The sequence below is a fragment of the Dryobates pubescens genome, chromosome 5 (genome assembly GCF_014839835.1).
Source record: "Dryobates pubescens isolate bDryPub1 chromosome 5, bDryPub1.pri, whole genome shotgun sequence".
Lineage (NCBI taxonomy): Eukaryota > Metazoa > Chordata > Aves > Piciformes > Picidae > Dryobates > Dryobates pubescens.
The window spans coordinates 36372423-36392722 of NC_071616.1; the positions used below are offsets into that span (position 1 = coordinate 36372423).

General features: G+C 42.6%; 1 protein-coding gene across 1 annotated transcript in view; it reads right to left on the reverse strand.

Annotated features, from left to right (window-relative positions):
* TTLL5 (tubulin tyrosine ligase like 5) overlaps nt 1-20300 on the reverse strand; it is a 126804-nt gene that overhangs the window by 70960 nt on the left and 35544 nt on the right. Inside the window, exons 17-27 of the mRNA XM_054162016.1 lie at nt 18347-18460; nt 17470-17561; nt 16795-16857; nt 15378-15416; nt 14295-14440; nt 12592-12877; nt 7861-7981; nt 5131-5277; nt 2693-2793; nt 962-1095; nt 291-386 (exon numbers count right to left, since the gene is read on the reverse strand). Coding sequence (XP_054017991.1) covers nt 291-386; nt 962-1095; nt 2693-2793; nt 5131-5277; nt 7861-7981; nt 12592-12877; nt 14295-14440; nt 15378-15416; nt 16795-16857; nt 17470-17561; nt 18347-18460 — 1339 coding nt within the window. The remainder of the gene's footprint in view (nt 1-290; nt 387-961; nt 1096-2692; nt 2794-5130; nt 5278-7860; nt 7982-12591; nt 12878-14294; nt 14441-15377; nt 15417-16794; nt 16858-17469; nt 17562-18346; nt 18461-20300) is intronic.

Genomic DNA, 20300 nt, shown 5'->3' on the forward strand with positions numbered 1-20300 from the left:
AGACATACTGAAGCTCAAATGACCTCATCTACCAACAAAGACAAAAAGAGGCTCTATATGATAAATGTCCTCTTTCAAAGCTTGCTATATCTAGATCTTCCCCCACAGAAGAGCAACTAACTCTTTCATACTGCTCACTCTGCAGTATCTTCTCTTTGGTTTAAAAGAAAAAACATGCAGAATCTTTCCCCAAATTGGGAAAAAGTTCCAACCCCTGCTTAAGAGAGTATTAAAAACAGTGCATGCACATATTTTATTTCCCTGATCATGATTTAAGTCAGTTCACTTACGGGGTGATTTAACTTCTTTGGGTTTATAGCCTTTTAATGCTCCTTCTGAGGTTTTGGGCTGATCACCTTTTACTCTTTTCACCACCTCAGGATGCTCTATAAGAAAATCAATTTGTTAGTGAGCAGAATAATGCAAATTGTGAAGCCATTAGAACAGGACTGCAGAATTGAAACCCTGTTAGAATGGAATTTCTTGCTAATATTTACTGTAGACCACACAACTCTACTGATAAAAATTGAGCTGTCATGTACAGGAGCAGGGACTACTGGACATGTACGGCTAGTACTGCGTTTTCTTCCACAGAAGGCCTAATCAGGCTCAAATACATAGACTGTCCTCCAATGGGTACACTCACTGTAGGCAGGAAAATTTAACAGCCCTTGATTTCTCTCATTCCTTACTTTGATTGCAGGATTCTCTGCTCATTTCAAATCTCAGTGCCTTCAGTTTGTACTTTCTCACTTAAGTCATGAACCACCTTTAAATGCTAGTCCAGATTCATCCTATTTAGGCAGAGGGTAGGACTGCAGTTGCTCTGGTCTTCACATACAGAGGCTGTCAAGAAGATATGCAACCTCAAGAAACCAGAGGGATTGTTCTCTCTCCATAGACTGAGGTTAAACTGGGTTTGTCTGAGCAATGTTATTTCAGGACTCTCTGCAAAACTTACCCCCTTGAGACTGTTTCTCTGAGTGGTTACTGGTGTTGCTGGGTTTTGTGCTTGTGGAATTTGTTCCTAGGAAGACACTTGCTGACTTGCTTTTGTGTGTGTAAAATGTCAGCACTTCCTCCAGGTCACTTTCACTGTAAAGAGAAGAATGGATATAAGTAAGGACTCTAAGATTTTCTGTGTTCATGTAACAAGAGTAGGATGATAAGTTGACTGAAGAGTTGAGTGGGGAAAAAAGGTGAGGCCAGACCAGCTAAATAAAGCATTAAGCAAAGCACAAAATACCACCAGATATCAGAGTTTTCAAACATACCTGATACTTCATAAGAAGCAGGAAGATATTGCTAAAAATTGTCTGATTGTTGGCAAACTGGCTTTTGTGTCATCACTCAAGCAGATGATCCAGCAAAAGTTTCCATCCTCAGCCTAGACCGCTCATCAGGCCATGATGACATGCAGTTCTGCCCCAAACAGCTATCTCTTAGCATCTAACAGAAACCAAAATGACCTGCCCTAGAAGGCAACAGTTACTTCAGTGGCCAGAAATGTCAGAAAGCCAAGAGCATGTCATGGGGCCATCTGCATTTCTAGTGACTGAAGTAGATGCTATGATAGTCAGTTATCTTATGTATCATTCTGTTATAGAACTCTAGCTGAAAAGCAGTGAGTGTCTTCTTGGAGCCCACACTTCTGTTGCAGTAATGATGTTCCATTCATTATGTCAGCAAAATGTAAAAGTCATTGTTTTCATGAGAAGATAGCACAGAAGATACTGTGGATCCTCAGCTATCACTCACTTGTATTCAGTCACTGAGTGCTATCCAAACAGAGAAAAACAAGGAACAGTTTTGTAACTGATCACAAAAGAAGCAGCACTGGCTGTCAATCTTCCCAGAGAAGATAGAAGGGTATTAAAAGGGCAGGTGAACTCTACCTGTCCAGATACTGACAGGAGTCCTTGCCCATATACACATCATATATGGGTCAAATAAAGAAATCGGGTTTTGCACTCAAGAATCAGAGACTTTGAGGACATAATTTCAGTTCGCTGAATAATTTAAGACCTCTCCATAGTCAGATAAGCTATAATGCCACTGCTTTTCACACACTGTTACAGGACACAGTATGTACCCATTTTCAAAATGCATTTCCTACCAGACTCTTGTAAATTTTAAGGCAGATAAAGTTCAGAGCACACAGAGTTTTTCATTGTGAAAGTAACTGCTTGCACTGAACTGATCTAGCAAGACAAGGCAGAGGTCAGAAACTCCAGACCCAGAGAGTTCCTGAAAAAAGACAGCAAGCACAAGAAGTGTGAGAGAAGAAACTTGAGAGCCAGAGCCACAACTGTTCAACCACAGCAGGCTGAGTCCATCTAAGTAGCAGCTCTATTTTCATTCTCTTTCCAAAGCACTGCTGCATTTGCTGCAGCATCACAGGAAAGGAGACCACTAGCTCACCAGAAGCAGTTTGAAATTTACACAGACCAGGGCAACCACTGCTGTCCTTGAGGAATCCACATAATGGACAAAACATTTCTTCTGTGTTCTTGTCTGTGCACCAGACAATGATGATACAAATGTTTGATTGGTGAAACGGAGAGCAAGAGTTGGTGCTACAGTCAATAAAGGTATCCAGAGGCCTTTAGATCAATCAGGTCATCTTTAGTACAATCCCACCACCTTCAAGGACAGGAGCTCCTTTATCAAAGGGAATAAAATCCAGTCCTACCTTGCTCTGGTAATAAAGTTCTGAAAACCTTCAGGAGTCACTCCCTCCTCCTCCTCTTCCGGTTTCTTTTTTGATTGCTTCTGAACCATCTGCTCTGTTTCCTGTTAATAAGAAATAGCAGTTAATGTCTCTATGCATTCCTTTGTGTTTCATGACAAAAGCCAATTCCACAGGATGCAAGAAAAAAACCCAAAACCACACAAAACCACCAACCCAAACCAACAAACTCCACAAACTCTATAGAGCCACATTATAACTATTTCACTTATAAACCAGGTAAATAGAAAGAGCCCTAGACACAGCATGTTAAGCATACACTAAACTCCTCCCTCCTCCACCTGACAAACTTTCTAGAATTTGTTCCCTGAGAAGAGGTCAGGTCTTCACAAATACATACTGCTCCTTCAAATACACCTTTTTCCTGGGACATAAGGAAGTATGAAGGCAGGGAGGGGAATGAACCACACACCACAAAACAGACAAACCAACCAACCCACCCACCCCAAACCAACGACCCACAAAACAACACACAAAACCAAAACCCAACCAAACAAAAAACCCCCAAGCAACCCAACCACAAAGTCACTCTTCACAGATACTAGGTTCTTTCTGCTTTTGCTGTTTCTGTGACAAATGTAGAATTCCTCAAAATAACTTTTACTTGAGCACCTGTCCCAAAAGGAGATACCCAGGAAGAAAGGAGGACAAAAATATAAAATTACATTAAAGAAACTCAAAGAGGTCTGCTGAGACCATCCACATTTCCTACTGTAAATTAGGAGTGCTCCTCTTGAGGTAATTTCTCAGGCCATGCAGCAAATTGCCAAGGGCTTCTCTACATACTAAAAATAAACTGCTTTAGCAAAACCAAAATGAAGTAAAACAGTACAGCTTGTGGGAAAGATGCATTTACACATTCAAGTATACCAGAAAAAAACAAAAATGGGGCAAACCTTTGCATGTGAGAATGGGAGCAAGCTCTCAGATATAAGTGATCTTTCTATTTCACACCAGTAGAACCTGTGGACACTAAGGGTTGTATTTGATATAACTGTTTTTGTTAATTAAAACTCACTACAGGCCTGTCTGAAATACAAATACCAGCATACAAGCTTGAGCTAACCAAACCTGACCTTCACTTCATTGTTCCCTACTGGTACTCAGATCATTCCAAAGATGAAAGAGCCAGATACATCTTTTGAAACATAATTCAGAAGGGTGAAGAAAAAGACACTCTGGGGCCTGCCTCAATGCTTCACTACTTAAGTAAAAGCTTGGACAATATGCAGTCTTAGCTCAAAGTGGCTAGCAGGAGTCCCCTACTAAATCCATAGTAACAAATCAGTGAAAGAAGTCTGTATGTTGAAATCAGACATGCAAAAGTCTCATAGGCTAAGAGTCTCGCTATGGCTTAAATGCCTACGTCCTAAAATATCAAGTGATCTCTTCTCACTTGTTTTAACTAAGAAAAATGCTTATGCACTGATTTATGACCAGTTACACAGCTTTATTTTGTGAATTTACTCAAGAGTTAGCAGAAAATCCTGATGTTTAAATACAATCTGAGTGAAAATTATATTCAAAGCAGCTGCGTTCTTCACTCACCACAGAGCCACCCAAGTGTTTTGTGGTTACTCCTAGCACAGTAATTCAGTGAGCATTAGCATACAAGGCACTCCCTGGAACAGATTTGGTTCAATACAAACCTTGCTTTGACAGATCAAATTACCAGATGTTAGTTCTGACAAGGTCATAGAAATGAACATCTTCTGCTAACAAGCAGGAGCTTGGAGGCCTGTGCGCACAAGAGCAGCCTCTGAAAGCAGAATTTAAACCACCCTTGTTCTAACACTAAAGAAATGCTAGGGGGCAAAAGAAGGGGGAAACTCTTCTTGCTAAATAGGGATTAGCACAAAAGCACTACATTAGATGTAGAAAATGCTATCCTTAAAGAGGTGAACATTATTTAAATTAGGACCCACTTCTCCTCATCATTGAGTGTGCAGAGTCCCATACTACAGACAGGTAGCAGCCCCTAGCATACTAAATCAAGGATAAAACACATACCGCACACTGCTTTGTATAACAGAGAATCAATAATATGTGTCTAAGGAAGCATCACAAACATAGGGAGAAATGAGAAGAGGCATCACAAAGCACTAGAATCAATGACAAACCAAAGGAAAAGCAAACTGCCAGTTAAATTTCACCTAATTTCAAGACTTCTTTTTACTTTTATGCACATGATTACTGGACTGCAAATACAAAAAGTAGCAATACTGTTCTGTGACAATTTGAACAGACAAACTACCAGCATTGGATGTGCAACCCCAAACAGACCACGTGAATTACACAACAGAGCCTTTAGAACAACCTTTTGTCTAATGAAGAGACACCAGAAGAGCTACCAAAAGGAAAACCAAGAAAGAATTAGTCACCTTATTATAACAGATTAGGAACTCGCCCAGCTGGTGAGCCAGGATGCGACGACGATCACGGAGTCCTAAACAACGGCTTGGGAGCAGCATCTTCAAGGACTGCTGAAGATTGTTAGCAGCTCGCTTCAGAAAGCGTACCACAAGCTCCTGCAAGCAAGAGAGATGGAGTGAACAGCTGCAAAATATGGGGAAGAGAGGGGTACCACAGCAGCTAATGACTGGCAAGAACTAAACACATTATCCTGAGAAGCTGAGCTGACAACTGGCTCAGAATTCTGCAGTGTGCATTTTCAGTTCAGCCCTCAAACCCAAGGTGGAAGGACAAGAGCAACGGCATGCTTCGCCTGAGGTGGGTCACAACTGGGAATGCTCGAGAAACGTTTGTCTGAAAAGCACGGCAGATGAAAAAACAACGAGCAGCACAGAGCAGTAACAACATAACCTGGGAAGTCCAATACCTTAGGAGCACGCTTCTGAGAAAGTTCTTTTAGAAGCTCGTTGCCCATCCAGGCTGGCCGCCTGCCCCGGCGGCTCATCTTCCGGCACATTGGCACAGCCTGTTCCTGCGCCTTCAAGTAGATCCAGCTCTCCTGGACCCCTTTGTTTTTAAGGGCCGTTTCCCAAGGCACCTTCTAAGTTAGTTCCTTGAGTAACCTGAAGTCTGCCCTCTGGAAGTCCAGAGTGTAGGTCTTCTTGCTGCCCCTCTTGGATTGACTGAGCACTGAAAATTCAACTATTTCATGGTCGCTGGACCCTAGACATCCTCCGACCACCACGACACCCACCAGCCCTTCCCTATTGGTGAAGAGGAGGTCACGCAGAGCCTTACCCCTGGTAGGCTCACGCAGCACCTGGGATAAGAAGCTGTCCTCCGTGCACACTAAGAACCTCCTAGACTGTCTCCTCTCTGCTGTGTTGAGATCCCAGCAGATGTCAGGCAGGTTGACGTCGCCCATGAGAACAAGGTCAGGTGATCTTGAGACAGCCTTAAGCTGCCTATAGAATGCTTCATCAACATCTTCCTCCTGGTTGGGTGGTCTAGAACAGACTCCAACCAGGATGTCTGCCCTGTTGGTCTTCCCTCTAATTTTCACCCACAAGCACTCAACCCGATCATCCCTGATCTCCAGCTCAATGGCATCTAGTGCCTCCCTGATGTACAGGGGCCACCCCTCCACCCCTTCTCCCTTGCCGGTCTCTCCTGAAGAGCCTGTAGCCATCAATTGCAGCGCTCCAGTCATGCGAGTCATCCCACCACGTCTCTGTGATGGCAACTACATCATAACTTTCCTGCTGTAACAAGGCTTCCAGCTCTTCTTGTTTGTGTCCCATACTTCGTGCATTAGTGTACATGCACTTCAGCTGGGCTGCTGGTTTCACCCCTGGCTCCAGCTTATCACCCCCAGACTCCTGCCTGGGGGGACTGGTTTCAGTCCCTTCCCCCTTTGAATCTAGTTTAAAGCCCTGCAATGTGTTAAAGGAGGCCTGCAATGCAGCACACAGACATAAAACCCTGTCAGCACTATCACAGGGCAGGAGATCTTGGTCAGCTACCTCCACTATGACAATACAGTCCTCATTTCATCACTTTTCATTTATGTCTACTATTGCCACAGCTTCTCCACAACAATAGACAACTACACGTCTAGGGCCATGTAATTCCAATCCCCCACCACATCTGTTTGACCTCTGGTGAAGGAAACTTATGGCAAGGCAGATCCTAAGGAGAGATGCATCCTACGAGTGTTTAGAACCCTTTCTGTCCCCACTCTGGATTTGGGTTTGGTTAGGAGCTCTGCTAATGCATAAATGAGCAGCTTCACAGCCAAAATATTGGATTACACAGCTAGCCTCTCACTGCCATTACTTCAGGCTGGTTTGATCTGTTATTTTAAACACCATTTTTCACAGCACAGCGGACAAAGTGACTCTCAGAAAACCAGTTTTAATTTTCACTTGGAAAGAGCAGGGGCAACATTTTCCACTGAGCCGACTGATTATTCTTGACACACAATTTGATCTCTGAACTGCACTGGCTGTTTCCCTGCAACATGCACTCAGCAAGAATATATTTGGACTTGAAGAAAGCTCAAGAGCCTACTGTACAAAGCTCTTTTAGGAAAGTTTGTGAGGGGATCTGTGCTTGCTGCAGACTCTAACGTGTATATACATCAAATACAGGGCCTTAAAATACTGCACAGAAAAATTCACCACATGGTTTTTAAAATACTGCCACCTGTGCTAGAAAGTAAGTTTCTCTCCTCAGTGGCTTTTACTGTTTTCCCCCTCTACCTAGAATGCAAAGAAGATTCTGAAATGCTGATGCAAAAGGCAAAACAGTACATATGAGAAAAAGCTTAAGTGGGTACCTGTTCTATTTGAGTAGATGTGTGCTTTGTTTAATGCAGCAAAACTAGATACTAACAAGTAACCTTAAAGGATCTAAGAGAGAGGAATTCAAAACCAAGTTCAGAGATCAGTGAAGGAGAACTCAAGAAAGATCTGAGCAGCCTGTCAACCACATTCTAGTCATTAAGAGCTGTTTATCACTGCTCAAACATCAGCCAGCAGTCCTACCTTGACTGCATATTAAAATCATAGCACTGGCAGTTGGACAAAGATAGGCAACTGTCATCTCAGTTAGACTTTTAGTTCTTTCAAGGATGGGAACTGACCTCAAAATTCTCTATGAAGATTTCAGCTCAGCTTGGCCAACACAAAGCTTCTTACCATTTGCTCATCCTCTTTGGCAGCCCAGGCAGGATTCTGGATCCGGTCACTAGCCTCCTTCATCAGCCGCAACTGAACATGCTGCAGATAGGCAGAGAAAGCCTTGCGAGCTTGCACTTTGCTGTAGACCAAAGGAAAGAGTCATCTGTCCTCAGAGTAATAATAGGAAGGGTTACAGCAGTCAGGCACAGCTTATAGACCAAAGTACAACCAGAGATTTTCTGAGTGCACAAATGTTGAAGCTCAAGGGAAGGAGAAGCCCTTCACCCCACCGATATACTCAAGGAGACCTTCAGTTCTCCAAGATGGAATGGGAATTTTAGGATGCAAAAGACAGCAGCAGATCTCTAAGCCCAGAGATCATATATCAAAATGGAATGCTCTCCTTGCCTTTTCACAGCCTGAACTACTCTCCTCCAAAAGTCAACAGCATGAACATCAGCAATACTGCGTATTTTTAAACCAAATTCAAGGCTCTCTTGGGCCTCTGTCTTCACAAGCATTTTGAACGCCACAACAACAGACCATAAAATAAAGGGCTTGGTACCAGTGCCAGAGTTATAACAGAGGCCCTGCAATTCCCATTGGAAACAAAAGAATTAAATCTGTGAAAGTGAGCTCTTCTCCTGCTGGCTCAAGGACAAGCCAAATCTCATTGAGCAAGGCACCACTAAAGAATGAAAGATCATCAGCAAAATCTGCTGTGCAGCTGGCTAAATGTGTTGGGAAGCTGTTAGCATGAACTGAGGAGAGGGCTGGGGTAGGACTTCTTCCCTCACAATGGTAGTCGCTTTAGCATATGCAGCTGTTGTGAGAGAAACTGCTGAAAGCTTTGCCTAATTCTCTTGTCATTTTTGGCCTAAACTCCCCCCTCCACATTCTGCTGTCCCAGTCTAAACTCCTCCTCACAGTTTTCCTTGTAGCTGCTAAAAGCCATCCCTTGAATTGCCAAGCATGATTTCCTTTCATAAGGATGTAGGGCTAGTGCCAGCGACAGATTCTCCTGTCACAGGAGATGTCCTAGTGTCTTCTCTAATGTCAAGTTTCATCTTAAAAAGGAGATTTTTCAACCCATTATTTTTCTGGAAAATTAATACCAAACTTGCTCTTCTTGTAATTCATGAGCAGTTGATACTTGTTTTTTCTTTTTCCAACACTGTCCTGTATCTTAAATCATTTCACCCCTGAAGGATGTCCTACCTTGGATTTATTAACAGCAATCACATCCTTTCACAGTTTTCAGTTTATTAGTGTGAGCTACCCAACTCTTTCAGAGCACCCACACAGGTGTCATGGTGAGACTAGCAGCTCATCTACAGCTGTCCCAGTTAGTTTACCTTCCACAAACACAAGCAACTGTATACAATATTCCACATGAAGTCTTAGAATTATCTCAGGTGATAAATCCTGGACCAGATTTGGTGTTTTCATGCATGCATGAGCTAGAACTTTACAAGCCTCCTGTGATCAACAAGCATGCAATGTATTTTTCTAATTAATTTCCATTTGATGAACACCCAGCTGATAGAACTCCTGCAGTAAATTATTACCTCCTAGAAGTACACCCCTGAATTTCAGCCCAGTTATATTATTCCTGCACTCAGGATCATCCAGTTCTTTGGTATTTATTCCACTGTTTTTTCTCTCATAGTAATGATGCCCAAATCTTTTCCACCAACAACTTTCATTAGCACATTTCTACATTTTATGTCATCCTTTGATTACTGAAATCAGCTTCAGACTGATTCCTGAGGTACCTCCCCATTTTGGCTCTACTTGTTCCCTGCTTCATAGGAATAATCTCAGATACTTATATGGTCCTCATGATTCCATGTATACAAGTCCCTGAAATCTCATTAAAAACTGAGTCCAGAAATTTAGTCTTTATATGTCTGTAAAGTGCATGAACCCTTTGTCACAATATTACATGGAAATCATGCAACACAGCAGCACTTACAGAGATCAGTGCATCAGTATAGATAAGAATGGAAGCTAAAATAAAATACATTACAGTAGCTATGTATCTGCTTAAACATTAGCTTTTGATGCTTCTGGCAGACCGTGCCAGGCCCAAATAGGGCCTAAGCAAGCGATAGATTGACATAGGTGTCACCAAACATCCTCTGTGGATAGCTGCACTAGTACTGCAGTAACTAAAATGTGATTAAAATACCCGATTATAATGCCTCTCTTTCAGTGAACTCCAGAATGCACAGCAGGCCTTATAACACTTTCCCCAGGTGCAGGGCTCTACACACACCCCTGCTGACTTTCATGTGGTCTTCCTCCACCCAGCTCTCCAGCCTACCCAGCTCTCACTGAATGGCAGCACAGGCTTCTGGTGTGTCAGCCAGCCTTCCCACTTTTGTATCCCCAGCAAACTTGCCGAGGGCACCATTCCACCCCTTCACCCAGGTCACTGAAGATGATGTTGAACAAGACTGCGCCCAATACTGACCCCTGGTGAACACTGCTAACTATAGGCTTCCAGATGGATTCTGCACCACTGATTACAACCCTCTGAGCTCTGTTGCTCAGTCAACTCTCAGTCCACCTCACTGTCCACTCCTCTAACCCACACCTCCTAAGCTTACCTATGAAGAAGTTATGGGAGACAGTGTCAAAAGCTTTGCTGAAATTGAGGTAGACAACATCCACTGCTCTCCCCTCATCTACATGTCACCACAGACCTCATGACCAGACCATGGCACCAAGTGCCACATCCAATCCCCTCCGTGGCTGGCCTTCCAGCTTTCATCATGGAAGGTAGCTAATGAACATCTGCTGCTAGTGAGGTTGGCCTGGCTTATTCTCCAGCTGGATGGGATGGCATGAGCACTGCCATCTCTGACCCTGTTCTCTGAGTCCTTCAGTCTAAAGCCCATCTCACCCAGTTGGACAGCCTGATGCCAATGATTCCCTTGCCTCTTCAAGAGAGGTGTATTCCATTTCTCCCTAATAAGTTATAGTCAAAGGATGCCCCACTGTAATAAACACCAAACCCCTCCTGATGGCACCAACCACACAGATGAATAATGAGTATCAAGTCCTAGCTGTGTGTGAGTGTCCTCTTTCCTCCACCTGGTGAAAATGGAGGAAGAGACAACTTGGGCAGTTTTTCACTCACACTCCTAGGGCTTTATAGTCTCCCTTCGTTCTGTCCATGTTCTGGCTCAGAGCATCATTCACACCCACATGGAAGAGTAACAGGGGACAGTAATCAATGCTCTTGACAGGATGGAGCACCCTCTTGGCAATGTCTTGAATCTTAGCTCCCAGGAGGCATCATAACTCTCATGATTCCACTCTCATGAATGCCCCAGGAAGCCCTTTACTAGAGTTACCCACTACAAGCACACAGAACTTCTTTTAACGGTATCCACTACATGCTGCTGGTGAAGTTTCTCCATACAGAGCTTGCTAGTGGCTGTCTATAGGTGTCAAGGCTTCAAAACTGGTTTTGGTGGTCATGTTAGATGACAGAAGATGAAGCAGAGTCCTGCTTTGACTCCTCTGCCTGTTGACCCCACAAGCAAATCTCTCACCAATGACCAATCAGATGAGGCCAGTCCCAGCACAACCATGGAACATGACGTCACCTCAAGCCTTACACACTTCTGTGGTAAATCCCAACAGTACTGGATGCTGAGCAATATTCTGTCAGGAACACTAGAGAGAGCTTAAGTTCCTGGCAGCAATCAATTCTATATATAGATAGAACACAGCATTGCTATGTTTGTCCTCAAAACAGTTCCAAACTCTTCCCTGTCGTGACAGCAAATGTCCTTGCTACAAGAAGATATCAGACAATATTCAAATACAGTTGATAATTCACAGATCCTCTCAGAAACTGCACTAAGAAAGCAGTTATTTTATCTACCTTCAGACATTTTTCATAGAAAACATAATGCTGCTTATCTAGATCTAATATCCACCTACACAGATATCTAAGATCACTTTTCCTTTTTTGTCCTTCATGTCCATCTGCAAACAGTTTAATTAACCACATTTAAGGGGAGGATCACACTTCTAAACATGTAATAGGATCCTGGTTGGCATTTTCCTATAGAATCTCCTCCAGCAACTCTTTTTCAAGCACCAGAGCCATGCATCAGAACTCTGCTCTACACTGTCACATGCAATAGCAGGCAATGAGATGTTCCAGTAACTTGTCACTCACATGACCTCCGATCTTGCTGTCAAGAGGTGATGACACTAAGCAGAAATTATTATTCAAAGCAAAAAATTGTAGCACCAAAATAAAAGAACAAAAATGAGAAAGACTAATTTTATGGAGAGGCAGCAGTGAGCTGTTCCCACCCAAGCTTTCTGGGGTAGTTTAACATATGTTTATACCAGCTTCTTTGGAAATGCAAAGAAAAGAAGAATATTAGAATTCAATAGCAGGCTTCCTACACTAAGAATGTGAAGCATTTTAGAAGCCCAAGTTGATCAAAGAACAGCTTACATCACCAGATTAAAGAGCAGCAGTGGAAACTATGGCTTATGCTTTATCCTGACCCAGCAGGTCAGGCATTTAGGCAAGCTGTCAGTCTCTGCAACTGTCTCACTTCTGTGCCAACTTCATGTTAAGGTGACTACATTCTTTCCTAAGCCTCTTCTCTAGGGTCCTCTTATCTCCCCACACTCATTCACACTGTGGCATTAAGCATACACCCTCCACTGTTAGCTGCTAGTCAAAACTCAAGGCACTGTGCAGAAATCTCTCACCTCAGGTTTCCATGCTTTTGAAGAACGTGCAGCAAATTAAACTGCGATTCCGAGCCTGTTTTCTGAAGGAAGGGCTCTCCTCCATCTCCAGTTTTCTTGTCAAGTGTTTTAGGCAATCCCTCCTTACAAGTGGTTTTCACCAAGTCAGAGAGCTTTGCCTTGCTTTTCACTTGGGTCTCTGAAAGAGAGCTAACGGATCTTTCTAGCTCTTCCTCTTCATCCACCTCCTCCTCTTCTTCACCCTCTATGTCTGATTTAAGGGATGCCTTTGTTGATTCTGATGTCCCTGTAGTAGAGGAGAAATCACCTATGCTGGTTAAGTAAGAAACAAGTGGGGAAGACAGTCCTGTTATTTATGCTCTTTGGTTTACTTCTAAACTCTTTTCTGCTAAGACAGAAAAATGACCATTTTAGAACAGCAGCTTAAGTGTCGCTGCCTCTTACTCATCCTTGTCTTTCTGCTTATGTATTAAACAGGTGCAAAGCTCCTTTTCCCAGTATCAGAGAAGACAGACCAAGACTCTTGTCCTAACTGCACAAATGAAAAACAATAATCAAGGAAATAAGTGTTTTTCTACATTTTATCCTGATTTACATATATACTAGCATATATATATATACACACACACACACTCATACTTGACATACACATATACTTTTTCTTTTGCACTTGTGTGTCAGAAAAAAACCAAAGCTACAAAAATCTAAACTTCCACATCTGCCAATAAAGACCACACACCTTAATACAGCACCAAAAACCAATTTATAACCTATAATCTCTCCCACTGCAGCCAGTACCCACAGCTACTAGAAAGGGTTTGGATAATGGCTTCAAGAACAGCCTCTTGAGGTTCATTCATATCTTCACCCTTCTAAGTTTTAACCCCCCATCACCTGGGATAAGGTGGTTTTCTTTCTTTGCAACAGCTCAGAGTCACTGCTGTGTGGGAGAACTAGCCTGGAAGGTTTCATTGTTCTCTGAGAAGGTGGAGGATTATAAAGGCACACATACTGCTGAATCCTTGCACTCAAACTACAAATGCAAGCTCACATGACTCTGATAATCCAGATTTTCCTGAAGATATATGGGGGTGTGGAAGTGTGGGAATGAAGTTCTAGGCACTAAAAAGGCAGGAAGCTCAGAAGAGGAATGAACTGAAAACTATTAACAATTTATTAGCTTCAACCTGAGAGGCTGAGGGAGCTGGGGTTGATTAGCCTGGAGAAGAGGAGGCTCAGGGGAGACCTTATTGCTCTCTACAACTACCTGAAGGGAGGTTGCAGCCAGGCAGGGGCTGGTCTCTTCTCCCAGGCAACCAGCACCAGAACAAGAGGACACAGTCTCAAGCTGCACGAGGGGAGGTTCAGACTGGATGTTAGGAAGAAATTCTTCACAGAGAGAGTGATTGCCCATTGGAATGGGCTGCCTGGGGAGGTGGTGGAGTCGCCATCATTGGAGGTGTTTAGGAGGAGACTTGATAGGGTGCTTGGTGCCATGGTTTAGTTGATTAGGTGGTATTGGATGATGGGTTGGATGCAATGATCTTGAAGGTCTCTTCCAACCTGGTCTATTCTAATCTATTCTATTCAATTCAGTTCTATTCTATTCTATTCCTTTAGAGCAACCCCAATCACACACATTTCAAATTAAAAAGTCCTTGCTTTTTTCTGAGCAGCTACTCAAAGACTCTGGCCTTGCATACCTGTTGATCTTGCTCGTGCTGCTCTAGCCTTGTCATGGCATCGCCGGCGCTTCCGTAGCTCCAGTGAAAGCAGCTTTCTCTCATAAAACAGAATGTGAGAGTCCACAGCTCCCAGCCTCATATCCAGCCTTGCACTAAGACCTGCTCTGCGAAGTGTAACACAGACACACCCTCAATCTCCCTTTACACTACTTTAGGCAATCTCCTTGATGATACAAGGGACTCAGCAGATTAAATTTCTTCAAGAAACAGTTTCCCTGAGACAGTGAAGACATATTTGTGATCAGTCTAACTTTGCTCTATTTAAAGCCTGCAAATATTTGCAGTGAATCTTGGAAGTACTTTACAGAACATCATGCCTCAAAGCCCCAAACCACACTTATCTAGTGTGACACTTCTATGACTGAGCATCTGTCCTGATACCATGCAGAAGTTCAAAGCACAATTAACAGGGAAAACTGAATTGCAGGAGTACAAAACAATGGAGAGGAGTGAGAAGAAAACAGAGAGACCTGAGGTCAGTCTTCTGAAACTGTTATGTAGCCAGTTTGTTCTTCACTGCTTGGTCACAGAGAAGAATTTTAACATAATCTGACTGAAAAATGACAACCTTTCTATAGGTTCTGTCTAAACTAAGGCAGAAGTCCTGACAGATTCTTTAAGGGAGACAGACACAACTTTCTGTCAGTGCACATAGCTTCAGCAAAGTCCTTTTTGATATAAGTGGGAACACTCACAGAAAATTCCTCTTGCTCTATTTATCTTTCAGATCTAGCAAAGTGAATATATGGGTAGTTAAATCCAGACCCCCCATGCACTACAAGATCTTTTGAGAGAGCTCAAAGACGAGGCGTATCAATATGGTGGAAATGCCAAAGTAGGACATCTAAGAGGAGCAATCCTAAGGACCAATCCAACAAAACTTAAGCTGTCCATATGCTGGGAATACTCTTTGCTCACTGTATTTACTTTTCTAATATTAGTTTGACAGATTTCAGGTAGAAAACACTTGGAAGATGAAGCTGTGGAAGTCTAAATTTAGACTAAACCATACAAAGTGGAAGTCATTAAGAAGCCATTTACCTGGACCTCCCAGTGATGAAGTCTCTTTTTGTCCTGCCCCTACAAAGGAAAAAAAGGCAAAAATTACTTTTCATTCTGGATCACTGACTCCATTAAAGCCTCCAAAGTTTTTTATATGTGCAAATAAAAAAAGGTAAAAGCTACACAATTCCTTTTGAGTCCAATATTAAAGGAGAGAAGGAAAAAAACCAGAAGAAGCTCCAACAGATAAAATCTGAGCAGTTGCTCTACAACTGAGGCTTGTATATGTCTAGCTTAAATTGGAGGTGGTGTCATTTGGAACTACCCTCCTGATGCATCCCTGACAGCACACAGCAAGGCAAAAAAATACTGTACATTGGTGGTGCAGGAAAAGCTTCTGTAAATATGATCTCTTCAGTCAGCAACCTTATCATGAGTCTATAGTTACTTTATTGTGGATCTCAAATTTGGGTAAGAAAAAACATTGAGAAGAAAGGGCATAGTTAGGGGTGTTGGCTCCTCACTACGAGAAAGGCATTGAGCTGTTGGAGCTCTTATGAAGAGCAGCTGAGGGAACTAGGTTTGTTTAGTCTGGGGAGGAAGAGGCTGAGGGAAGACCCCATTGCTCTCTACAAGTACCGGAACACAAGTTGTAAGCAAGGTGGGGATCAGCCCCTTCTCTCTAGTATCAGGTGATAGGATGAGAGGAAATGTACCAGGGGAGGTTTAGGCTGGATATTAGGAAAACTTTCTTTACTGAAAAGAGTGGTCAGGCATTGGAATAGGTTTCCCAGGGAGATGGTGGAGTCCCCATTCCTGGAGGTGTTCAAGAAATGTGTGGACATGGCATTTCAGGACATGGTTTAATGGCCATGGTGGTGTTATGTTGACAGTTGCACTTGATCTTAGAGGTCCTTTCCAACTGAAACAATTCTATGATTCAATGATTGTAAACATACAGTGAATGCTACTGTGCACAGCTCTCAATCTAAGTTCAGCTAGCAACATGATCTGCATTTCCACCCAAACACAACGCAGAGAAAGGAATCAGATCATGCTTGCACAGGCCAAGAGATAAGGAGTAAATTTCAGCACTTACTTTACTTGAGGACAAGCTCTAATGTGAATTTAAATTTGAAACAAAAGGTAAGTAAAGACCACCCATAATCCCTTCAGAGAAACCTAAGTGTTTGAAGGCTTTTCAAGTCTACAGTCATCTTTTTATGTCAGTGACTTCCATGCCTTCTGTGTATTGTCTTTTTTGCCCTTGGATTCAGAAATGCAAGATATAAGACAGTAAGGAACCTCCACAGTCTCTGACACACCAGAGAAGTGATGCACAGCTAGGGCATTGTAGATCACAGCCTGGTGTTTGTAACATTGGCCAAGTGAGGAATCAATCCTTTTCATGCTGCTTGGGCCCCTTGCCACCTTTCCAAATAGAAAAGCTTTCTACCTGTCCTGAAACAGACGTGTGGCCAGCATGTAGTTCATTGATGTCTTGTGCTCTAAAAAGGATCTGAATAAAAACAAAACACAGGATGTATCAAGATAAAGCTCAACAGAGTGAAAGGCAGCATAATACAGAAATAAATGGTCTATGAAAAACATCCCATAAGTGGATTGAGACAATATGCTGTACCATAACAGAAAAGAGGAAAGGAGGAGAGCTATCACTTCTCAGCTGAAGTTCCTGGTGAGGCAAGAAACACAGAGACACATTACACACTGGAAAAAAAAATGAGGAAAGTGTAATACAGTATTAGCCACAGGATGAATCCTATGCTGTGTTTATGGCCTAACGACAGAGCTCACAGTACGCACAGCTCTAGGACGTGAAAGCGCACAGCGGGAATGGATTATCTGAAGACATTTTTATTCTGATAGAAAAGCAACATCAGAAACAATGCCTCTAAATTTAGAATAGGTGAGGTGCAGTTAGGCAAAGCAGCAGCAGTTAAAACCAGGGAATCAAAAGCAAAAATAAGTATCCTCAACACTAAAATAAACACTACCAAAACCCTCAGTATGTGTCTCTGCTAAGTTGGTTGCTCTACACTGGGCTAACAGAATAACCCTCAGCACACAGCATCACTTGGACACTGCAAGCCTATTGCATTCTCATTCTTACCCATAAAGGTCCCACGTTAATGGGGTAGGGAATATCCGGATGAAGCCTCCTCTCCGTTCATTCTCCTCTCTCACTCGGCGAAGAACTTTTATCTTGGAATAAAAAGAGGAGAAGAAAACAGCCACCAAAACAGACACAGTGAAAAACAAACCCTAGAAAGATCTCCGAGTTTCAGAGGACAAGACTGTTACTTCAGACCCAGGAGTGGGCTGGGTATGCAAGACACACTTAAATCATTTTATCTCGCATTTAAACTCCAAAAGAGTCCACCACAGTTTGAAGCACATGTGTGTGCCTGGCCTGATCGAGGACGAGGGCAGTACCAGCAGTAAACTCAGCAGTTCTGTTTCAAAAATTACACATCACAGAATCACAGAAACATCCAGGTTGGAAAAGACCTTCAGGATCACCAAGTCCAACTGATAACCCTACTCTGCAAGGTTCACCCCTAAACCATATCCCCAGGCACCACATCCAAACCACCTTTAAAACACACCCAGGCTTGGTGACTCAGCCACTTCCCTGGGCAGCACATCCCAATGCCTGACCACTCTTGCCGGGAAAAATCTTTCCTAGTGTCCAGTCTAAACCTGCCCAGTTGTAGCTTGAGTCCATTCCCTCTTGTTCTATCTCTAATTACCTGTGAGAAGAGACCAGCACCAGCCTCTCTACAACATCCTTTCAGGTAGTTGTAGAGACCAGCGAGGTCTCCCCCCCGCTTCCTCTTTTCCAAACTAAACAGCTCCATCATGTTTTTCACATACATGCACTTGCTCTTTGCTGAGCAAACAACCACACATACAGGATGGGGTTTTTACTACCTTTTACCGTGGCTTTCATGCCAAGGTAAATAAAAGATATTTAACAGCCTACTTACCTCCTCTATAGAGAGGCCTAGCACAGAGCAGGCTTGCCTTCCTGTTGCTTTTTCCCTGCTTGAGGGCACGGGGTTTTTAATTTCAGCATCACTGGCAGTCAGAGGGCGAGTACGCTGCAGAGACAGTGTAAATTCAGATTCCTACTTTTTTCTCTTAACTTACTTTTTGATAAAAAAGATAAAATTACACTCAAATTCCAGGGCTTCATTCCCAGCAGAATCTACACTCCACAGTACTATAGCCAGAATCAAGAGTTCCACACACCAGCCATTGAAGAGTCCACACCCATCAGGAACCAAGTTTGAGTATTCACATTCCTATTTTCTAGCACAGCAGGACTTGCAATTCAGGCATCAGTGCCAGCATTTACACTCCTGGCACCTTCCAGAAAAACACAAGACATACCCAAAAGCACCAAAGCCACAAATTCATACCAAAAAAATCCCCACCCACAGTGCACTAGAGCCAGCATTCACACTCACAGGCCCCACTTGGATTCACACCTCAGTAGTACCAGAACCAGATTCCCTGTTCCTGTTATGTTCCTACACCAGAACAGAATTGTAATTCACTGATGAGACAAAGCTGCAAGAGCAAACAGAAAAATTGATTTTGGCACCTGTTAGTCTTTTGCTACTATACTGTAGGATCCAAACCTGCTACTTCCCTCACACAACAGACAGATCCTCTGTGTGTGTGCATGTAGATACATTCTGCAAACTTGCATGCATATGCAAATTTCCAAAAGGACAGACAAGACAATCCAGAGACAGCCTCTCCAAGCTCACTTTAATCTGATGGGTAGTCCTGATCAGTTCTAACAAAGGACAGGAATTCTGAGTATCTTCAGATTAGCAGGATTATAAAATCTCAATATGCCATCAAGACTGGAATCTTTGAACATGTGCTCAAGTACATTCTAGCTGGTCTTATGCCCAGTTCAGATGAACTATCGCCATATAAATAGCATTAAAAGAGGCCAGCTGAGAAGGTCTCATGCCTTCACACAAAAATCATTGTTTCTTTTAGGACTACACCAAACAAAAAGTGTACAGAGAGCCTTCTTAATCTAGAAAGAAGATAAAAACATAGCAGAAACTTTAAGATGGATATGCCCAGAGGGAATATCCCATACTGCTTAGATACAAATAAAACTCATGGCAAGATCAAGTAGTGTCTTTACTTGTAAAGGCTACTGGAATTGAATTCCATTCTCTCTATTTCATTAGAAATTGTAAGCAGTCATTCCACATCTGCTGATGAAGCAACTGCAAGAGCAAGACATTGCACTAGAATGGTTTATACTGCAGTGACTGCCACAGAATCATCCAAAGAGAAAACAGAAACAGCAGGTGGCACCTGAGACGCTTTGTTAACAATAATGAAAACTGCCTAAATAAAACTATCTGGATGAGAAAATAGCATTCATAGAAGAATAAAAATGCCAGTAGTCAAATGGGTTTGCTTGAAGGCATTGTTGAAAGGCTTTAGCCTTTCTTCTTAAGCCTTCCTCCATTTCCAAAGCACAGCTCAACAACTTTGCTTAATAACTTCCTCTAAACTCTTCTGCTAAGTAACATCTTAAAAACACAACCCAAACCTCAATGTTTCCTAACACTACCATACCCTGAGAAATGCTAGCCAGAGAGAATATTACAGGAAAATTTTCATCCTATTAGAAGAAAGGAAATACTTCAGTGAACTATTCTGCATTGTCTTGATACAATGGAGATTCTTTCATTGATTACAAACAGAAAATGTATGCCTACACATTGGCAGATCTTGGCTCCTATGACTAGTGAAGCTCTGGCTACTAGCTAAGAACTAACTACACTACTTTCAAAATGCTAGAGGAAAAAAAAAAGAATGAATTCTACTAAGCTTTCTGCACAAACACTCCTTTCCAGTGTTTCCCTGCAGAAATCTCTCTGGCTGTAACAAGGAAACATCTCT